At 37.3% G+C, this 22,938-nt stretch overlaps 1 protein-coding gene across 4 annotated transcripts in view; it reads left to right on the forward strand.

Annotated features, from left to right (window-relative positions):
* Positions 1-22,938, forward strand: part of LOC148865309 (uncharacterized) — a 36,717-nt gene that overhangs the window by 7,882 nt on the left and 5,897 nt on the right. For all 4 annotated transcript variants that reach the window (XM_088978796.1, XM_088978794.1, XM_088978797.1 and 1 more), the window contains exons 5-6: positions 15,347-15,445; positions 15,526-15,654. In XM_088978796.1, coding sequence (XP_088834922.1) covers positions 15,347-15,445; positions 15,526-15,654 — 228 coding nt within the window. The remainder of the gene's footprint in view (positions 1-15,346; positions 15,446-15,525; positions 15,655-22,938) is intronic.

The following is a 22,938-nucleotide window of genomic DNA, read 5'->3' on the forward strand; positions in this document are numbered from 1 at the left end:
CGAGGCTCCCCAAGAAGGAGACGAGCTCCAACCTAAACCTCTAGACCACCAAAAACTCCTCACCCATCTCCCATCTAATTCCATCAATTTGGATTCTTTTAACAGAACAATATCAGGTTTTTCCCTTCGGAGTAGGTCTTTGATCACCCTTCTGTTCCTTGCACTCCCTAACCCTCTTACTTTCCAGCTAATAATTTTCATCGAGACAAAGTAGCAAAAGAACCCAAGAAGAGGCCATATTCTCCTTATTTTAGGCCCTTCCTCCTATCCCCTCTACCACTGAATTCTAAATCCCCCTCAATGTCTGAAGTTAGCCTTTCCACTTCAGATATTTTTTTCTTATTTGTTCCTTTTTCCCCCCTTTCCTAATACAACAATCATCCTCTTTCTTTTCTCCATCATTTCCAGCCAATGTCTGAGGAAGAATTTTACCCTGCTCACACTTATTTTGGCTACAACATCTTTCTCCGAGTCCTTCCTTTTTATTTTGTTCCTCCATCATTGTACAGATCAACTCCCAAATTCTGTCCGCCTCCCCCTTACTACTTCCTTCCAACACCCTCTCTCCTCCTTCCACTATCACTCTCTCTCTTGCATCAGAACCTCTAGGATGGGAAGCTGGGATATCTGTTATAGGCAGAGCAAACAAGTCAGTACCTAAAACAGAATTGACACCCATACCTGATAGAACGGGGGTAGGACTAGAATCACTGGAAATGACTTGCTGACAGGCGGCAACTGGTTTTAAAGCCTTTCCCCTTTTTGGACAAGGTTGTGAAGTAGACATGGTGAAAGAATCACTTCCTGACGACCTACCCACTTGGAAGACCTTTCTCTGTGTTTCTGACACTGGAATACCTGCATCCATCCTCACAACCGATTCTTGTCCCTCTCCACCAACATCCTGTAGTTCATTAGACTCAGGGTCAGCTCCCTCGACGAAGGGAGGAAGAGTTTTCACAGCTTTAGAACCATTTTCTTCACCATTTCTAGTCTTCTCGCCACCTGCCTCTTCAATCTCTTCCTCTAAAAACAACAGCTCTGTATGCAGACTTTCTGTTTCAAAAAAATCATTGTTGCTTTTCGGAGACAGACTTCCCAGACTTAGCGTTTCGTCTCTATCAGAATCGTCATTGCTGTTTTGTTCACTCAACCAGTCTTCAATCCCTGTTCTGTTCTCATCACTAGGCTTGAGGTATCTCGGGTTGTGCCTATCTAGTGAGAGACGGTTCGCCAGGTTGGATGGGACCCACTGTAGAGAGCCTCGCGATTGCGAATCTAGAGATTTTTTTGCGCCTGAACTGTTCGAACGAGAGGAGGGGTTTGGGGTAGAAGAAGATAGACGCTTAATTTTGTCTATCAGCTCGTCCCTCCTCCCAGTCACATGCTTACTTAAAGTACCCCTCGGCCCATCTATCTTGTAATGGGCCTTGGGCTGAAGCCTATGGGAGCCCACCTTTACAGCCTTTATTTGAGATGCCTTCTCCGGCCCATCATCAAGTGGATCCACTCGATTGGGCCCTTCTTTTCGTCCCACATGACCACTTAAAAGGTCACGCCCCCCTGATTTAATGGTCGAACCAGCAACCTTCCCTGTTTGAGGTTGCTTGTTCAGCCTTCTCCCTTTCGAAACTAGTGAATTTTTGTTTGTTTCCCCTGACACCACCTGCGCAAAGGATCTGCCATTTGTCATAATTTTTTCTTGCTTTCTCCAGGTTTGACCTTCCAACTGCCCCAAAACTTTTTGGCCTCCCAGAATTTGTTGGCCCTTTTTAGTGAAACATCCCTTCCCATTTGAATTAACCACTCTCACAAGTCCACATAGTGCTTCTTCTTCCTCCTTCTCCCCTCCTACAATACGAGCTTCCTTCCACAGCACTGCTTCAATGGAGGAAGCTAACCACACAGAGACAAAGCTCCCCTCTGTTCGTACCTCTACCTTTCGTGGAATGTCTTCTGGCTTCACACCACTTAGCAGGATTGCTACTGAGTAAAGATCTCCCCAGAAAGCACCTTTCAAGATTCCTCCACACAACACAGCTATAGACTGCTATTTCTTTTTTCCATAGATGGAATGGCAAGCCTATTACACGCACCACTACACCATCTTTGACAAAAAATTCCTTGGAGTTGGATATAGGATTCCATTTGAAGACTGTGAATGATCCGAACTCAGCCTGAACATTGATAGCTGATATTTCCAAATCATTCTCTAATGGATCTAGGATGGCTTTACAATTATCGAAGGGGGTTACTATGAAGACACTCTTCAGCTTCAACCTGGTTGCCAATAAGTCAGCTACCCTCCTCCAATCATTAACCTTTTCCTTGGCTTGTATCACAAGCTTACTATCCCACTCCTCTCTCTCTAGACCTCCCACCATTCTGCAATGGCCTTTTGTTTTTGCCATGACCACTGTCCCTTCTTCTACCCTGCTGTTGCTGAGATATACCTTCTCCTCCCTTATGGAGGCTTTTTTCTCATTTGCTACTCTTTGAGCTAAGAACTCTTTGGGCAACCAGTCAACTTCCCCCCAACCTTGGTTCTGTTTTCCTGTTGGTAGACACACCAGTTGCCTTTGTCCCTTACCAAAGAATTCAGCCAAAGCTATGAAGAACCCCTTTCTATTCCTCTTACATTCAACAACATATCTTCTCCCTTCTAATGTACTGCAATCCTGCCAGTTTATCTGCTTACCTTTTGAACAGGCTCCAGCTATGAAATCTCTTAGCCACTCGATCACTTCTAATCCTTCCAGCAATATTGTACCCTTTTTCGCTTCTCTTACCTTCAGGCTTACCTTCCCCTTAATTCTCATCTCTTCGAACAGGAGATTTTTTGCTTCTATCTTCAAGGATCTCCTCCACTGACCTGCCTGCACGAACTCCATATCTGAAGTGTTTTTTGACTTGCACCCCCCTAGCTACACCGCGCTGCTTGAAGGACTTGTGTTCTTGAGTTCTGCTGTTAAGTAACCTGATTGGGGATACCAAGGCCTCTATCTCTCAGTAACTTAAGAGTCATCTAAAGGATGGAACCAGGATACTACACCAGCCTGAAGAAATTTGCTACCCTTGCATACGTGTTGTCAGTTAAAATGAAGAGAGAAGGAAATCTTTTCATTAGTGCTCTATCTTTACACAAGACATCTCTCCAAAAACTGATCCTATTTAGATCTGTTTATGGGCTAGGCTTGGGCTTAGCTTTTTCCATAATTTGAATGGGCCCAGCCTAAAGCCCGAGCCCAAAACAGTGTAAAGACGAGCTTGAAGCTTGGTCTGTGAACAGGTCTAATCCTATCCCTAGCACCCACTTTCAACTGAATACCTTGCAGAAAGTTGCTATGTTATTTTCCAACACCTCTCTAAATCAAACAGCCATGAGGCCCTTCACTTATCCCCGGATCCCAGATGAAGTTTCTAGTTCTATATTTCTCGACAACAAGTCAATGGTCTATCTCCGAAGGCTTTGGAGCTATGTGCTGGGTCTTCATTAAAATATGGTATTACAGATGCTCTAAACAGCAAGAAACAATGCTGTAAGAAGGAAAGAAGAGAAGAGAGGAGAGAAACCACTGAACTGTTGAGAGAGAGATTAGAATGTCTTAAATCTCCTCTTAGCAGTCAGCCTAGATTTGTATTAATCTTTAAATAAAGTGCAGAATTACAACTGTGCCCTTAATAAAAACAATGGACTGGAGTGTCCTTATTTTAAGATAAAATCACCTAACTACCCTGCCACCCATGTACACCCGAAGTAATGCTCTTTCAACACTCCCCTTCAAGCTGGTGTTTATATATATCATATAGATCCAGATTGTTGGTGATAAAGTCAATCTGAGAACGATGTAGAGCCTTGGTCCATAAATCAGCTAACTATCTCCCATCTTCACAAATGGTGTGTCAATGTCACCACTTTGAATCTTCTCTCTAACAAAGTGGTAGTCTACCTCAATGTGTTTTGTCCTCTCATGGAAAACTAGATTTGATGCAATATGAATGGTGACCTAATTATCATAGTGTAATTGCATAGGAGTCTTCACTAGAATCCCAATTTCTTGGAGAAGACTCTTGAGCCACACTAATTCTCTTGTTGCATGACTCATGGCTCCATACTCAGTTTTTGCACTTGATTTAGCCACAACATTTTGTTTCTTGCTCTTCTAGGAAATAAGATTACTACCTAAAAATATAGAATATCTTGTTCTTGATCTCCTATCTATTGGTGATCCAACCCAATCAACATTTGTGAACCCTGACAAAACCAAATGATCATGATCTCTGTAAATAATCCTCATACCTGGTGATCCCTTAAGATACCTTATGATTTTGTACATTGCTTCAAGATGTGGAACATGTGGAGAGCTCAAAAACTGACTTACAACCTCCATTGCAAAATAGATATTTGGACGGGTAATAGTCAAGTAATTCAGCTTACCTACAAGTTGCTTGTATTGCCTGGGATCATCTACTAACTCCCACTAATCTGAAACTAGTATTGGGATCCATGGGTGTAGTAATTGGTTAACATCACACCTGTCTCCTCAAGTAGATGTAGATCTAGTGTATACTTCCATTGTAATAGAGAGATCTCTGTGGCTGATCTCATAACTTCTATGCCAAGAAAATATCTCATTTTGCCAAGATCTTTAGTACGAAATCTCTTGTAGAAAGCACTTGAATTCACTGATGCCTTTTGAGTCACTCCCATGGTTTCAAATGTCGTGAAATTTCGCTAATGTCGCCCGACATATGTCGATGTCGAGGCTCGCCAACATGAAAATGGATGGTAATATAAAAATTACATTATTTTGGTCAACATTTCCTTATATTTCGGAAAGGTCGACCAAATCGGTCCAAATAACAAAAGAAAAGATAGTTTTTCCTATTATGTCGACAAGATGTCGACTAATGTACTAATAATATAATATATTAGTATATTATATTAATATAATACAGTATATTAATATAAATTATTCCATTAATAATTTCTATTTAATATTTCAAATAAATTATTTATTAAAAAATAATTAACAAAAAATAAAACAAAAGAATAAACTTTATAATATAAAACATAAAATATTTTTCAAGTAATAAAATATTAACTAGTTAGTATTTATAAAATATTTATTAAAATCAGAAAATGTTTATTAAATTTTATAATAAATTATATTCTAAATTTAATATAAAAATGAGAATAAATTTATTAAAATTTATGCTAAATCATAATTTATTATAAATTTAGTATTAAAAATCATAATAAATTCATTAAGTTTTATAAGAAGTCAGAATTTATCATAATCTTAATAGTTAATACTACAAAAAGGAGAATCAGTTTATTAAATTTATAATAAAACATAATGTATCATAACTTTAATATTTAAAAATCAGAATAAATGCATTTCTATTTACTAGTGTGAAATAAATATATTAGAATTAATAATAAATCAGAATTAAAAATAAGAAAAGAAAATATCGGATAACCTTGTAAAAACATCAAAATGCATAATAAATTAGTAAATCGTCATTTACTAATTTGTTACTGATCTTAGTTTCTTAGCTTTATATAATGGTTGGGAATAAGATAATAGTCTAGAAATATGTATTAATGCTTCTTTTATCATTTTTCAAAATATCATTGCATATTTCCACATATTTCATAATATTTCCACAATGTCTCTAATTTTTACAATATTTTCCCTCGACATTTCCGACATGTGTCCTATATTTTGGTAAGCGACATTTCCATCTCCATCGACATTTTAAACCTTGGTCACTCCCTATGTTAACAATATCATCTACATAGACAACAATGATAATAATACCATCATCAGAAATTCTGTTAAACACAGAATAGTCAGATTGACATCTATCTAAGGCAAATTCCACAACCACTTCGTTGAACTTGCCAAACCAAGCATGTGGAGACTCTTTTAGACCATACAACACCTTCTTTAACCTGCAAACCATACCCCTATACTCCCCTTGAGCAACAAACCCAGGTGGTTGCTCCAAAAATACTTCTTTCATAAGGTTATCATGCAGGAAAACATTCTTAACATCTAACCGATACAAGGGCCAATGATTAGTTGCAACTAAGGAGATCAAGCTCAGATTGGTGGTGTTTGGGGAAACCCAATCCCTCCAAGGATTGAGGCTTTTGCATGGCTTGTGGCAATGGACAAAATTTTGATAGTGGATCATTTGAAGTCCAAAGGCTTTTGCATGGCCAATATGTGTATTCTTTCCAAAGAATAGGAGGAAGCTGTTACACATCTTTTCATTTATTGTAAGGTAGCTGGCTTCTTGTGGAGTTTCTTCACCTCAATGTTTGGATTTCCAAATTTTCAACCAGGAAACGTTGCAGAAATTTTTTCTACTTGGCCAAAGTTAAGAGGAAGTAAAAAAGCAAGGATTCTCTGAAGCTGCTTACCGTTTGCTATCTGTTGGAACACTTGGAAGGAGAGAAATAGAAGAGACTTCGAAGACAAATACTTATGGATAAGATTGTGGTAGCTATAAGTAATTCGGTTGCAAATTGGATTGTGGTCTCTCTAGCTTTTAGCCAAGTTTCTAAAGAGGATTTGGGTGACAGATTAGAGGAGATCTTGGAATATCAACTTTGTAACTTGGACGGTTTTTAGTTTGTTGCTCTGTTAGCTTTTCTTCTGATTGTATGAGGGTGATGCCTTATCACCTATCAGGATGTAATCTTTTTCTTCTTTTAATGAAATTTCATTTTTACCTTAAAAAAACACTAAGGAGATAACAACACAAACAAAGGTGATCTTAGCAATCAGAGAGAAACTTACCTCAAAGTTTCCTCAACATGCAATGTGCAAAAAACGTGCAAGGGCCATTTTGTGCCTGAGGTTGCAAAAATGCTAAAAAAATTTTAAAAAATGCCAAAAATTAAAAAAAGTCAAGAATTAAAAAAATAAAAATATTAAACACATTTATTAAAAAATATTAAACACATTATTAATTTAAAATATAAACTTAAATTTTAAGATAAATGTTTAAAAAAACCTATTATCTCAAATTAAAATGCATAAAAATAACATATAAAACATATTTAAAATGAAAATTTAAAAATACAATCAAGCATGACATATAAACCATATTCAAGCATGTAAATTCTTAATCTCTTTATTTTTTCTCAATTGCATTACTTCAAACAGTTAATGTGATGTTAAACATTATGCATTCTTGATTGTATGAATTGCCTTTTGCACCAAGCTCCTAAAGGCAAGCCCAAACAAGTCTATATCAAGGTCTTAAGTTCTTAATCTCTATAAAAAAGGTTTATAACTTTTAAGTGTCTTTTAAAAATATATTTTATCAAGATGAATGAATGAGCAACATTTAGAAAACATGGGGTTTTTGGAGCTAATGTGTGCCTTGTTCGGGCTTGCCTCGAGGGGTTTAGTTGGGGGTTTGGGGTGGAGCCGCTGACCTAATTGCTAAGCACAAAAAATAGAACAAATGCACAAATTTTCAAAAGGCGCGCACCTGGGCTGAAGCGCAAGGTGAACTAGACGTGTGCCTTTTGAAAGTGTTATGCTTGGGGCCTAGGCAAGGCACATACCCTAAAATGTGCCTCACTTGTGTGCCTTTTAAGTCATTGATCCCATTTACCATTTTTATGAAGAGCCAACATTTCTTCTTCCATAGTTGTCCTCCACCCAGGATTAGATAAGGCCTCCAATAGGGATTTAGAGATAGAGACTATAGAAAGGGAAGTAACAAAAGGAGGTGCAGAGAGTGATAATGACTGATCAGAAAGAAAGTGACTCATAGGATTTGCAGTACATGAATGCTTACCTTTTCGAGGGCAATGAGTAGGTCAAGGTCTGAATGTTACTCCACAATTGGAGTAATAGTTGAAGTAGAGGGGTCAGCAGGACCTACAAACGGCAAGACAAATGATGTTGGAGCTGAAGCTAGCCATGTCCATAGATACACTTGTTCAATGGATGGCCAAGGTAGAGTAGTAGTACTGGTTGGCTGTAGAGAATGGTCACAAAGAGGAATAGGCAGAGGTAACATCAACACTAACAAAGTGATGATGAAGAGGACTATAACATTTGTACCCTTTTTGTGTTTTTTGAATATCCCAAGAAGACACTTTACTGCATGAGGTTCAAGCTTGTTACGCTGATGATAAAACAAATGAGCAAAGCAAACACACCCAAAGATGCGAGGTGTTGAAGTAAACAAGGGAGCATTAGGAAATAATGCAAAGTAGGGTATCTTATTGTGAAGGACTGATGAAGGCATTTGGTTAATGAGATAGCAGACAGTAAGAACATGCATCTGAATAAGGAGGGCCCGTGTAACTTCTAGCAGATGATGGTTTTTGCGTTTAGCTACACCATTCTATTGTGGTGTATCAACACATGATGTCTGATGTATGATTCCATGCTCAATATAGAATTCATTAAATGGTGAAGACATATTCTTTAGCATTATTAGATTGGACAACACAATTAGTGGAACCAAATTAGGTTTTTATTTCCATAAAGAAAGATTTGAATACAGAAAATAATTCAGACCTCTCCTTTAACAAATATAACCAAGTAACTTTTGAATAATGATCAACAAAAATAACAAAATACTTGAACCCTGATTAAGACACTTCAGGACACAGACCCCAAATATGTGAATGGACTGATTGAAATGGTTTAGACACATGACTCATAGTTTGAGGAAGAAACACAACTTGATGATGCTTGCTAAGTTGACATGTATCACACTCAAAATTAGTGTTGGATGGAACTGAAGGAGCCATGACATAAAGACTCTGCAATGAAAGATGACCTAGCCGACAATGAAGTTGAAAAGGAGACACTCCAGAAGAAGAAGAAGACTGAAGGGCAATATGTCCTAAGCCATCTTGTGAGTAGTACAAATCAACGGATTTGACTCCACCAATTTGCCTCTTTGTCTTTAAGTCCTAAAACATACAATGAGAGTGAAAAAAGGTAATAGAACAATTTAGTTTTTGTAAGCTTACTCATAGACATGAGATTGAAAGGAGAGTGGGGAACATAAAGAATAGATGATAAAGAAAGTTGAGATGTTGGGTTCACATGTCCTATGCCAAATATTGGAGATTTACATTCACTAGCAAGAGTAACATGTTGGACAAAGGAGTTAATTGAGAAAAAGTATATGAAGTACCTGACATGTGATCGGTAACTCTTTAAGTCAATGACCCATGGAAATGATGAGGTAGAAAGAAGAGAAGAGGCAATATTTGATGTTTGGGCAAGAGTAGCAGTGGAGGAAGACGAGTCTTTAACCAACCAATTGTACTCTTGGAAATAGTCATCGTCTCTCCTTCTGGCTGTTTGTTTGTAGCAGCCATTTGTGGTTGAGACTACAATGCATCATCCTGATAGGTGACCTGGTTAGCATAACTCCTTGGCTGCTTCAACAAACGACAATACTCCATAGTATGTCCTTCACAGTGGCAATGTGAGCAAAGCCGTATTCCATAAAAATCTCTACAATAGCCAATTGTATGCCTTTCCATCTCACAATGAGTGCAAAATCTAACATTACCATTCCTGCCTTGTCCACAACCACCTCTACTACCATTATCACCTCTACCACCTTGAAATCTAGGGTACCACAACCACCATTTCCACGTCCTCCTCCTTGAGTACCATGATCTCATTCACCACTTCTAGATACAACTAGTGTTGCTCGATTAGATGATTGGATGGATTCAGATAGCTTGGCCATTTGAGGTCTAGAAAATACATCCTCCGAGTTAGGTAACTCTGGACTGCCCAAAATCTGACCTCTCACTGATTCGTACTCAGGTTTGATTCCTAAAGGAAACTTAGCTACATACAGTTCTTTTCTCTGCTTCTTCATAACTATAACATCACTGGTGACAGGTTGGTAGATATCACATTCACATCACAATTGGGCACTTCACAACATCAATAACCTTTCTAAATCTTAACAGCATCAGTCACTACTTCAAAATACATCATTCCACAGCATTCCCTCTTGGTTTTGATCCACCAGAGGGATACACGCTTCACTGTTCACCTGTCACAGCAGTTGTGATAGTTAAAATCATCACTAGTCACCAAGAAAACCCTCTAAATCTGGTCCTATCACCAAGAAAACCTCCTAAATGTGCTCCGATCCCCTGTAACACTGGGAACAGTCCTCCAAAAGAAACCCTAGATAGATCGACTGTGAGAAGAAGCCCTAGCAGATTTCCTTCATGTTTTCTGCTCTGATACCATGTAAAATATGGTATTATAGATGCTCTAAACAACAAGAAACAATGCCATAAAAAGGAAAGAAAGAAAGAGAGAAGAGAAGAGAAGAGAAGAGAAGTGAAGAGAAGAGAGAAACCACTGAACTGTTGGGAGAAAGATTAGAATGTCTTAAATCTCCTCTTAATAGTTGGCTTGGTTTTATATTAATATTTAAATAAAGTGCAGAATTACGACCAAGGTTTAAGATGTCAGAAATGTCGAGGGGAAATATTGTAAAAATTAGAGACGTTGTGGAAATATGCAATGATAAAATGATATACATGTTTCTAGACTATTTATCTTATTCCCAACCATTATATAAAGCTAAGAAACTAAGATCAATAACAAATTAGTAAATGACGATTTACTGATTTATTATGCACTTTGATGTTTTTACAAGGTTATCCGATATTTTCTTTTCTTTTTTTTTTACTTCTGATTTATTATAAATCCTAATATATTTATTTCACACTAGTAAATAGAAATACATTTATTCTGATTTTTTAAATATTAAAGTTATAATACATTATGTTTAGTTATAAATTTAATAAGCCGATTCTCCTTTTTGTAGTATTAGCTATTAAGATTATGATAAATTCTGATTTCTTATAAAACTTAATGAATTTATTATGATTTTTAATACTAAATTTGTAATAAATTATGATTTAGTAGCAATTTTAATAAAATTTTCTCATTTTTTGTATTAAATTTAGAAAATGATTTATTACAAAATTTAATAAACATTTTCTGATTTTAATAAATATTTTAAAAATACTAACTAGTTAATATTTTTATTACTTGAAAAATAATTTATGTTTTATATTATAAAGTAATTAATTTATTCTTTTGTTTTTATTTTTTGTTAATTATTTTTTATAAATATTAAATAGAAATTATTAATGGAATAACTTATATTAATATACTGCATTATATTAATATAATATACTAATATATTATATTATTAATGTACATTAGTCAACATCCTGTCGACATAATAGGAAAAACTAGGAAAACTGTCTTTTTTTTTTGTTATTTGGACCGATTTGGTCAACATTTCCAAAATATGAGGAAATGTAGACTGAAATAATGTAATTTTTATATTACCATCCATTTTCATGTCGGTGAGCCTCGACATCGACATATGTTGGGTGACATTAGTGAAATTTCGCGACATTTGAAACCATGATTACGACTATGCCCTTAATTATAAAAAATAGTGGAATGGAGTGTCCTTATTCTAAGATTAAATCACCTAACTACCTTGCCGCCCATGTTCACCCAAGGTAATGCTCTTTCAACACTTTAAAACTACTTCCAAATTAAAGCTATGTTCATCAACCTCAATCTTTTAATCCCTTAGTCTCCAGTTGCTACTAGTTTGTATACTTGTTCCCAACTAGTAAGTGTGCACGTGATGATAGTAAATAATATGTTTCCAAAGTTTTCTACAATTTGTTTTATATTTCTATGTCTAAAAATTATTCTTATTTATCACACTTATTTTTGTTTTATATGATGAATATACGATATTTGAGATGTGGCCAAATATTTTCTACCACTTTTTTATGTTTTCATTTCATCTCTTCTTCTTCTTCTTCTTCTTCTTCTTCTTATTATTATTATTATTATTATTATTATTATTATTATTATTATTATTATTACTATTTAATTATGTCATTAAGGGCTAGGGCTGTAAACAGAGTGGATTCATCAAAATCTGAATCTGATCCGATTATTGAAAACTTGGATCCGTATCTGATCCATCATTCGATTGGATTTGAAGACTTCATATTTGAATTTGAATCCTAACAGACTCAGATCAGATTCTGATTTAATTCAATGCCGCTTTAATTTTTTAAAATACAAAAAAATTAAAGATAATTACTTATCAACTTTTATATATAATAAAATAATGTACATATAACATAGTGAGTTTGCTATATGTATAAATTCATATATGATATAATATATGTATTTTAAATATAATTATATACATTTTATATATTAAAATCAATAAATACTATAATATAATTGGATTCGGATTTTAATAAGATCGGGTGGAGTCAAAACTGAATTTGATCTGATTATTAATCAAATGCAGATTGCAAAATCCGAATCCAATCCAATTACATAAACACATCATCCGAATCTAGGATAATTGGATTGGATGTCGGATCGGGCCGTAGAGTATCTGATATCATTGACAGATGACAGGCCTATCAAGGGTTTACGCATTTATCCCAAAAAGGTTGAATTGTTGACTCACCACCAAACATGAAAACAACTCCATTTTTGTGTTGGTGTTAAATTTGTATATAATTTCTATCATCAATAAAACAATTATTCTTTATCACACTTATTTTTCTTTAAATGGTTAATTAATATAGGATTCACTAAAAGAATGAGAGTTAATACCCCAAATATAAGACTTAATGAGAGGGAATTGGCTGAGAAGTAATGTAGTAGTTCAAATTTCATTTTGTGTCCTCACAATTATGGGGGGGGGGGGGGAGTCAAATTGCCTTTGGATAGTGAACAAGGGAGCTTTTGATCAAGGCCACCTTGCACCTTTAGATAGATGTTTTGCCTTAGGAGAGCTTTTTCTTCATTCTTTGAAGGACCGGGGTCCAAATTGCTACACTTGAACATTTTGCTCCCAAAGGCAGCCCAAGGTAAGTAATTGAGAAGTAGTCCACTCTGCATGTGTTAGTGGTAATTTTTTTAGTATAATTTCTCACATAACATAATTCACCCAATTAAACTAATAATTGGGATTTTTTGTTATTTGGGTAAACCCCATTTGGGAAATCACGTAGATATTCCCTTAATTACATCTCTGCTAAGGGCAGAGAAAACCTTTTGATTCTGATTCAGAAGTATCAATGAATAAAGACTAAACTAAGTATGAATTTTGTACAGAACTTTCCTTCGAAAATTCTGGTATATATTCCCTCTTTGTTTGAGAGAAAACCAGCATATAAAGAAATGAACATTGTATGCATAACAAGAAAATAGGTATCATAAAAAAACATATTTCATCAATAAGGCTTCAAATGGCCTTTAAATTGTGGTTGTGTGCATTATCATGCTGTGAGGAACCATAATCAGCCAAGTTTCAGAACTAGGCTGTAGATGGTTTTTTCCCTTCACACATAGGCTAAGAGGTTGTAAGGAACCATAATCAGCCAAGTTTCATGAATAAGGCTGTAGATGGTTGTCTCCTTCCATGTATTTCAATATGAAACAAGGAAGAAAAGAAAGGAGTGAGAGGAATTGATAGAATATGGGCTTCCATCTCATGTGAGAAGCACAGGGAGTATCATATTGAAGATGTGTAGAGGAACACAAGATTCCCTACCTTCTTCTTCCTTTTTCTTTTATTCTCTCCACACCAATCTTCTTCTCTTTTCTCTTCCTACTTGTTTCTTAATGCTAGAAATCCTGCAAACCAATTAGTAATAGCCAACAAAAAGGCATTAGCCCCTTCTCCTTGTAGGAGAGGGGTTTATATAGAGGAGGGAGGTGGTTAAGTAACTCCCCACTCCTCTCTTCTTAGAGTGCCAAGTGTCACCCCACTTAAAATGGGTCGAGGGAAAAGAAAACTCTTCCTTCCTAAGGTGACAAGTGTCCCCCCACTTCAAGTGTTTAAAGGAGGGAAAATAACTCTCTCCCTTAGGGTGACATGTGTCCCCCAACTTCAAGTGGTTAAAGGAGGGAAAATAAATCCTTCTCCCTAGGGTGACATGTGTCCCCCCCACTTAAAGTGGTTAGAGAGGGAAAACAGTCCTCTTGTTAGAATAGGACAAGTGGCATCCCCTCATAAGTAAGTGGGACACCTCACAATTAATTAATCAAAATGGATTTAGGGCCTGCTGTTCCACTAAATGGGCTCTACTGCAGGCCCATTAAATGCTTATTGTATTACAAATAAGCCCAAGTAACTTGGGGCCTGTTGTTCACTAAACTAGACTGCAAGCCATTTTCTTTATTAAAATGTTTCAGCCCACCAATAGGACTGATTGGGCTTATAAGAAAGCCCTTTTCTCTTCTTTATTATTATTTTTTTAAGCTGTGACTGGGAGTATCTTAATAACCTGCTCCCAGTCCAGCAAACTTAAGGACTTAACAGCATGAGAGGACCTCCTTTGTTGTAGGTGTTTCTAATTCTTGCTTTTGGGATTCTGATAGATCTTTTAACTGCACTCCATCTATTTTAGGCCTTTTTTGCCAGTCCTCCTCATCCAAAGTCTGCCCATCCTCCACCAATCTTCTAATGGTATTTACTCTCCTCCTTGTGTTTACTATCTGGTGAGAAAAGCTTGTGTTTCTATGCCTTCAACCTTTTAATTTCTCCATTTGCCTCCACTTTGTCTCTTGTTGGAAAACAACTTTAAAAATAATTTCTTGGCTTCCCCTCTTCTAAATCTATTTCCATCCAGGATTGGGCACATCTCCTCCCTCCTATTCATTTCTGGTGTCACCTTTAAAGCTTCAGTCTTTAAGTTCTTTGCTGGCCGAAGTGTCTCAACTCTCCATGTCTTTTTTTCCTTTCAGCATATGAAACTTCTTGGCCGATTTGTGAGAACTCATGCCTTTCATCTAAAAAGATCCCCACATCCTTTTAAAAGGTTCTCAAATCCAAAAAGGAGCAGTTCCATGTTCTGGAACCGAACACCCTCCCAAAGAGAAGAGCAGTTCCATATTCTAGAAATTACTCATTTATTGTTGGGTAGGATCTTTAATTGTTCTTTTTTAAGGAATGGTACATACTCTGTATGGGGTCTATCAACCAGATAGTTTTAACACCGAACTGCACGTATGTCTCATAGTCTATAAAACTAATTGAAGCTCCATGTTGGACATCAAAATAGATATGGTATTTCTGTCAGGTACTTTATTTTTAAATGTGGACAAATGCTTGTAGTGTAGCAATGGGTAGTATGTTATGCCCTGATGGGCAAGATAATTATACTTCTGCAATTACTAGTGTGTGTACTCATTATCAAAGGTTTCTATATATAATTATATAAATAATCACATCCCCAACTGTAATATTGTTTTAGGACACAGAGATCATTGAGCAGATTGACCGGGATGTGAGACGTACTCATCCAGACATGCACTTCTTCTCTGGGGACTCATCCTTTGCAAATTCTAATCAGGTGAACTGTTTTTGCCATGACACCTGGCTTAGACATTATCACTTTGACCAAGTTAAATGTAAGTTTTTCTTATATTTCAGGAGGCTTTGAGAAATATATTAATTTTATTTGCAAAGTTGAATCCGGGTATAAGATATGTGCAAGGGATGAATGAAGTTTTGGCACCTCTTTTCTATGTATTCAAGAATGATCCTGATGAAAAAAATGCAGTAAGTTAATTTGGTCCTTTGAAGCCCCTTTTCCCTCATTTCTTTTATTGTCAACTTGAATGTGCATTATGTAGCAAACTTGTAGTTGATTTCCTAGAGATATGGCCAATGTCCAAGAAATGATGTTCAATGCGTTCTTTAATCCAATTTCCTAACAAGCATAGCATAAGAATATTTTCTTGTGACCTATAAAAGAAAGAATATTTTCATGTGATTTTCCCTTGTTGTTTTGTATATCAGTCAAGAAGACTTATTATCTACAATAAGTTTTTTCTCTTGATCAAAGCCTTAATGATGCATGCGAGGAAAACAAAGAATTATTGGAAGAAGAAATCAAGATTCTTCATATTCTTGAACCAATAGCAAATTCATAATCTTGAGTGATTCAAATTTTTAGTATTTTAATATTTTTAATTTGCTAGTGTCTTAGGAATAGAGTTTAGTGTCGGTTTCCTAGAAATTTATTTTTTTTCTGATCAGCAAGAAAATTTATAAAGTGTATTATTATGTGAAAGAAAAATTACAGTAGAGTGGTTATCCAACCACCCATTGACACAGTGGACAATGATTCAAAGCCCTGGATGGAGAGAATTACAATAATGTCCAAAGCATCTGCTGTCTAAAGACCCATTGTTTTGCTAATGTGTCAGACCAACCATTTACAGTTCTCCTTACCCAAACAAAAGTAGCATTCGAATCTTTAGAGAGGCTATCTACTTCCCTTAGGGAATGCCTGAAAATCCAAGGCACATGGTGTCCCAAAGTAATCTAGGATACAACCAATTTTGAATCTCTTCAACTTTATTTGTAATAACCTTTTGGCTTACCATTCGTAATGATTCTTCTAATTACTATCTATAGTGAAATTTGTGATTTTTAGTAATATATTGTGTCTTTACAATAAGTTAGTTTTAGTAGGGTTAGTAATGACAGTCTTCCTAGTCGTACCAGAATTAAGGGGTGTCTAGAATGAATCAGTCAACCCCACCCCAAAAGGTCTATATTAAAGAGAATATGTTATGTGTAATTACAAAAGTGTCTTTACTGGGCTGAAAGAAAACAAAACAATAAAAATGATATATTTAGTGTACAACAAGGGCTATCTTAATAGGATGAATCAAGTCTCTTTACACTCCTCAATTCGAACCAGACTTTTCTCCTCCTCTCCCTCTCTTTCTTCCTTCTTTCTTCCTCTTTCTTCTTGGCTGTTATCAGACTAACAGAAATCAAAGGCAGGCCGAATTATAACACTAGCATTGAAGCAAAAGAATTTTCTAGGCACATAAGAGAGATACATGATGATGTTAAGAGAAAAATTGCATCGAGCAATGATTTATACAAGGCTAGAGCTGATATTTATCGACGGTTGGCAAATTATCAAGAGGGAGACATGGTTACAGCCAGAATGTCTCCCTAAAGGTGTGTACAAGAAGCTCCATTCAAAGAGTGTCGGTCCTTATAAAATCATCAAGAAGATAAGTTCTAATGCCTATGTTCTAGAGTTGCCAAATGACATGGGAATTAGTCTTATCTTCAATGTTGAGGACTTGACTCCTTACCATGGACATGTGGATTCTTTTAAGACTCATATACCTAAATTTTTTTTTGATGTAGACTCATATACCTAAGTTGCCAACTATTACAGCTCCAAATGACATTCCAGAGGATGTGTTAGATGAGGAAATAATATCTATTACTACAGGAGGATATCAGAAATTCCTTGTCAAGTGGAAAGGCAAGCCTATGTCTGAGAGTTCTTGGATCACTGCTGAAGACTTTCATCGTCTCAACCCAGATCTTTATGAAAGGTACCATGCTTTTAACTTGCTAGGGCGCTGGGGTGGAGTTCTTTCAAGCCAAGGAGAGATAATAGGAACCGATCAGCACCCTTGAAGATTTGTTCTAGAAAGAAGAAGGCCTTACAATAGGTCCTGATATGGCATAGTGATGGTACTTGGGATTTGGACTGAATATTTTTGTCATTTTTTGCAATTTTCTGTGGGGTCCAATGATAGGGTTTAATTTGTCTATTTATAGTTTGTTTATGTTTAAAATTTCAGAGTCATTGCATAAGTAGGATTAATGTTATTGAGTCTTCTTTGAATTGAAATGGAATATGACAGCTTAGTTTGAGTCCTACTAGGATTATTGAGTCTTAACAATTTGACTCCTAAGACTATTATGAGTCTAACAGTTTGACTCCTAGGATTATTATGAGTTTAGAGTCTATAAATATGTATGGACGTTTTACACAAAGGCAATGAAATATATTGAGTTTTCTTTAGCTTATGCTAGCTATGGTGAGTGATTCCCATGCCCCTAGAGTGATTCTAGGCACCTTGTGAATGATTCCAGGTATTTTCTCTCTTATTTCTTCAAGAAGCCATTACAGCCATCGACAGCCATAAAACTCTCATCAATAAGACCATTTGACATTCTCTAAGGACTAGAACTGAGCTGGTCCTACATCAGGTGCTCTCTAGAAGATTAAGATTTATCTTGCATGATGTTGTGGCTCCAACCTGAATGGCTTTTGTGGAAGGTAGGAAAATTCTTCATGGGGTGATGCTTGCAAGTGAATGTGTTGGCTCTAGACTAAAAGTGGACAAGGTTTAGTTTTTAAGCGTGACATTGAGAAGGCTTATGATAATGTGGATTGGAGTTTTTTGGAAGATATCTCGACAAGGGTGGGTTTTGAGGAAAGGTGGAGAAGTTGGATGTTTGAGTGAAAACCTTATTTAGTCCTAGGTTACAGTAGAGAAGAAGGAGAAGAAGAAGAAGAAGAGGAGAAGAAAAGAAGGGTTCAGCCAATAGAGGAAAATCAGTCCTCTCTCTAGTCTGCCCACTTGTATTTATCTCCAATAACATAGTTACAAGAAAGACCATATTGTCCCTCATAAGTGATGGGACACATAAATAAAACAAACCTTTCACTCTCAAATAGATAAACCCAAATGACCAAAATACCCCTATTTTGTGTACTCTAGCACTCCTCAAGCTGGAGAGTATATGTCATATAGTCCTAGCTTGTCACAAATATAATCTACTTTGCCCTGAGACAATCCCTTTGTAAGGAGATTTGCCCACTGATTTCCTGAGCTCACATGAGATGTGGTTATCACTCCACATCACTTTCTCTCTCACAAAGTGACAATCGACCTCAATATGCTTGGTTCTCTCATGGAAGATTGGGTTGGAAGAGATGTGAACAACAACTTGGTTATCACAATATAGTCTCATAGGTTTGTCAACCGAGAACCCCATCTCTTGTAGCAAGTTCTTCAACCATACTAGTTCACATGTGGTATGAGCCATAGCTTTGTACTCAGCTTCTGCACTACTGCTTGCCACCACTGTTTGTTTCTTGCTCTTCCAAGTTACAAGATTGCCACCAAGGAAGGTACAATACCCTGTAGTTGATCTCTTGTCTAATATAGGACTAGCCCAATCAACATCTGTATACCCTACAATTTCAAGAGTCCCTCCGCTTTGGTATAGCAAACCACGACCTGGAGCACCCTTTAGGTACCTAACAATCCTTAGAATTGCTTCCCAATGAGGAATCCGAGGATGTTGCATAAACTGACTCACCATACTCATAGCAAATGATATATCTGGTCGGGTAATAGTCAGATAATTCAACTTTCCCACCAACCTCATGTATCTTCCAGGATCATCAAACTCTTCATCTGCATCAACACTCAACTTGACATTAAGTTCCATAGGAGTCTCTGCCGGTTTAGCACCTATCAGTCCTGCTTCTTCAAGTAGGTCAAGAAAATATTTTCTTTGACATAAGTTAATTCCATGCCTTGACCTTGCAACTTCTATTCCTAGGAAGTACTTCAGCTTACCCAAATCTTTCGTATTGAAGTGGTTTTGTAGGAATTTCTTCAACCTGTTAATCCCATTACTGCCATTCCCAGTTATGACAATATCATCCACATACACCACTAGCAAGATTTTCCCATCTTTCGAGTCATGGCTGAACACAGAATGGTCTACCTGACACTGTTTCATCCCAAAGTCTTTCACTACTTCACTGAACCTACCAAACCATGCGCGTGGAGATTTTTTTAGTCCATAAATTGCCTTTTTGAGTCTACAAACCTTACCATCCTCCCCCTGAGCAACAAACCCTGGCGGTTGCTCCATATACACTTCCTCAATGAGATCACCATGTAGGAAAGCATTTTTGATGTCAAGTTGCACAAGAGGCCAATCATACATAGTAGCTAATGAAATCAACACCCGAAATGAACCAATTTTAGCCACAGGAGAAAATGTCTCCATATAGTCCACACCATACAACTGAGAATAGCCCTTGGTCACTAACCTGGCCTTTAATCGCTCCACACTGCCATTTGGAAGATACTTCACTGTGTAGACCCACTTACACCCAATAGCATGCTTACCAGGAGGAAGAGCAGGAGTTCCCATGTGTGATTGTGTTGTAGAGCAGAGAGTTCCTCTTCCATGGCTTGCCGACACCCTGGGGAGGTAAGGGCTTCATGGACAGTCTTGGGAATGGAAACAAATGATAGCAATGATATAAAATTGCGATGAGAAGCAGAAATGTGAGCAGCTAAAACATAGTGTGAAATAGGATGAGAAGTACAAGTGCGTTTACCTTTCTGTAGGGCAATAGGAAGATCAAGGTCCAAGGGAGAAGAAGCAATGACAGGATCTGTTGACGAGGGCTGAATTGGACGAAGGGCTGGTGCTCTTCTGTGAGTATACACTTGTCTGATTGGTGGCCTCTCAGTAGCAATTGGCACGGGAGGTGAATCTGCAACTAGAATGAGAACCATGGGAAGGGGATCCGCAATAGGGACGAGAAGAGGAACTACGGGGGAAGGAGAAGAAACCACAATATCCGAGAAAAAAGGAACCGATTCAAAGAAGGTGACATCGGAGCACACAAATGACTTATGGAAGTTAGTTCTAAGTCCTTGAGTAGCCAAGGAAGATACACTTAGTAGCTCGTGCATCTAACTTGTCTAAACCAGGCCCCAAGTTTTGAACAAAACAAACACATCCAAAGACTCTGGGGTGAGAGGAAACGAAGACAAGGTGGGATACAACACCGAAAAAGGGGATTGACTTCCAAGGATGGACATGGGTATCCGATTGATGAGAAAACAGGATGTGAGGACAACATCACTCCAAAAATGCTTTGGGACGTTCATATTAAGCATAAAAGGCCGAGCAGTTTCAAGGAGATGTCGATTTTTCCATTCAGCTACACCATTCTGTTGTGGGGTGTAGGCACAAGAAGTTTGATGAATTATCCCATGGTGCTCTAAGTATTGCTGAAATGGTATTGAGGTGTACTCTTTGGCATTATCGGAGCGAAGAATTTTAATATGAACACCAAATTGGGTACATATTTCAGCATAAAATTTTTAATAAGAACAATTCACGTGATCTTTCATAAGATAAATCCATGTCATCTTTGAAAAGTCATCAACAAAACTTACAAAATACTTATAGCCATTGTATGACATCACTTTGATCGGACCCCAGACATCAGAATGAACTAAAGAAAAAGGACTCAAGACACGACTGTCAACTCTTGGACTAAAAGAGACTATGATGTTTCCCAAGCTAACATGACTCACAATCCAAAGATGAAAGATGACTCAGTGAAGGAACCAACAACTTCAGAGCCTTGAGAGAAGGATGACCAAGTCTGCAGTGCCATTGAAGAGGAGTAAGAGATGATTGAAAAGCTACTGGAGGGCGACCACCATCAAGGTAATACAATCCACCTGCCTCATGCCCTCCACCAATCTTCATCCCTGGCTTGAGATCCTGAAACACACAAGAAGAGGGATAAAAGGTTATGGAAAAATTAAGTGACTTGGTTAATCTACTAATAGACATAAGGTTAAAGGGGAACTTGGGGACATATAAAACAGATGATAAAGACAAGGAGGAGAGATCAACATCACCAACACCACAGATGGGAGATGTAGAACCATTAGCAAGAGTAACTGTTTGAGATGTGGAGGACCGAGAAAGAGAAGAAAATACATTAGGAGTCCCAGTCATATGGTTCGAGGCTCCGGAGTCAATGATGTGAAGGCTTGGAAGCCAAGCAAGCCATACCTGAATGGGCAAGGGTAGCTGTGTTTTGTTGAGAAGATGTTTGAAAGAACTGCTCATTTACTGCATGGGGTACACTCACCATCTCCTTCCCAGAAACACCAGTAAATGTGGAGGGGATCGGGTCAGTTTGCTGACTTTCAGTAGCTGTACCACTACCCTTAGTCACAATATGGTTAGCCCAAGTGTTGGGTGGACCATGTAAATCATAGTAGAAATTAACCATGTGCCCCTCTAATCCACAGTATGTACACTTCCTAGGGGCATTACTTCTTCCTTTACCACAACCCCCCTTGAGTCCCGATCTCCACTCTGATCACCAACACGGTTAAACATGGGACCACCATGGTTACTTGGAAGTCCACGACCACCACCACCACCTCTATTTCCACGGCCTCTTCCTCTAATCACCACAAAACCAGATCTGTCTAAGAGAGAAGAATGCTCTATAGACTCAATAGATGTCCTCCTAAGACGGGTAAAAACTTCTTCAAGTGAGGGAAAAGTAGCACTCCCCAGTATTTGTGCTCGGACAGGCTCATATTCAGCCTTCAAACCCACTAGAAACCTTGTCACATCAAGTTGCTCACGTTGTTGTTGCTGAATCTGAACATCCTGTGTCAGAGGATGATACACATTGAGCTCATTTCGGATATTCCTCAGACTTGCATAGTATTCCTCCAAGCTTTGACTGCCTTGCTTCAGATTAAAGTACTCTTGGTACAACTGATACACCCTAGTATTATCTTGCCCGGAATACAGTTTCTTAGCATGATCCCTGATTTCTTTAGCTGTATCTAGGAACATAAAGTTCACGCTAATTTTTGGTTCCATGCTATTTCACAGCCATGCCATTATTTGTGCATCTTCATGTTCCCAGTCACTAAACCCTAGAGAATCAGAGGAGGGTTTCTCCTCTTTCACATGTTTTACTTTTTTCTTGGCTTTTAAAAATACCTCCACAGATTTTGCCCACGACACATAATTCTCACCATTCAACTTAATAGATGTCATTTGAACATTTGGGTAATCTGGAGAAATCATAACGCCTGTTTTATTGTCATTCCCATCTCCAATCAATGTCATCTTAACTAATTCACCTTACCTCAAAGAAATCATTGCTATATGTAGAGTATTCACCTTCAAATATTTAGCACGACCTCACGCACTTCCACA

This window comes from Nelumbo lutea, chromosome 3 (assembly GCF_056320005.1).
Source record: "Nelumbo lutea isolate HS-2025 chromosome 3, American lotus-T2T, whole genome shotgun sequence".
Classification (NCBI taxonomy): domain Eukaryota; kingdom Viridiplantae; phylum Streptophyta; class Magnoliopsida; order Proteales; family Nelumbonaceae; genus Nelumbo; species Nelumbo lutea.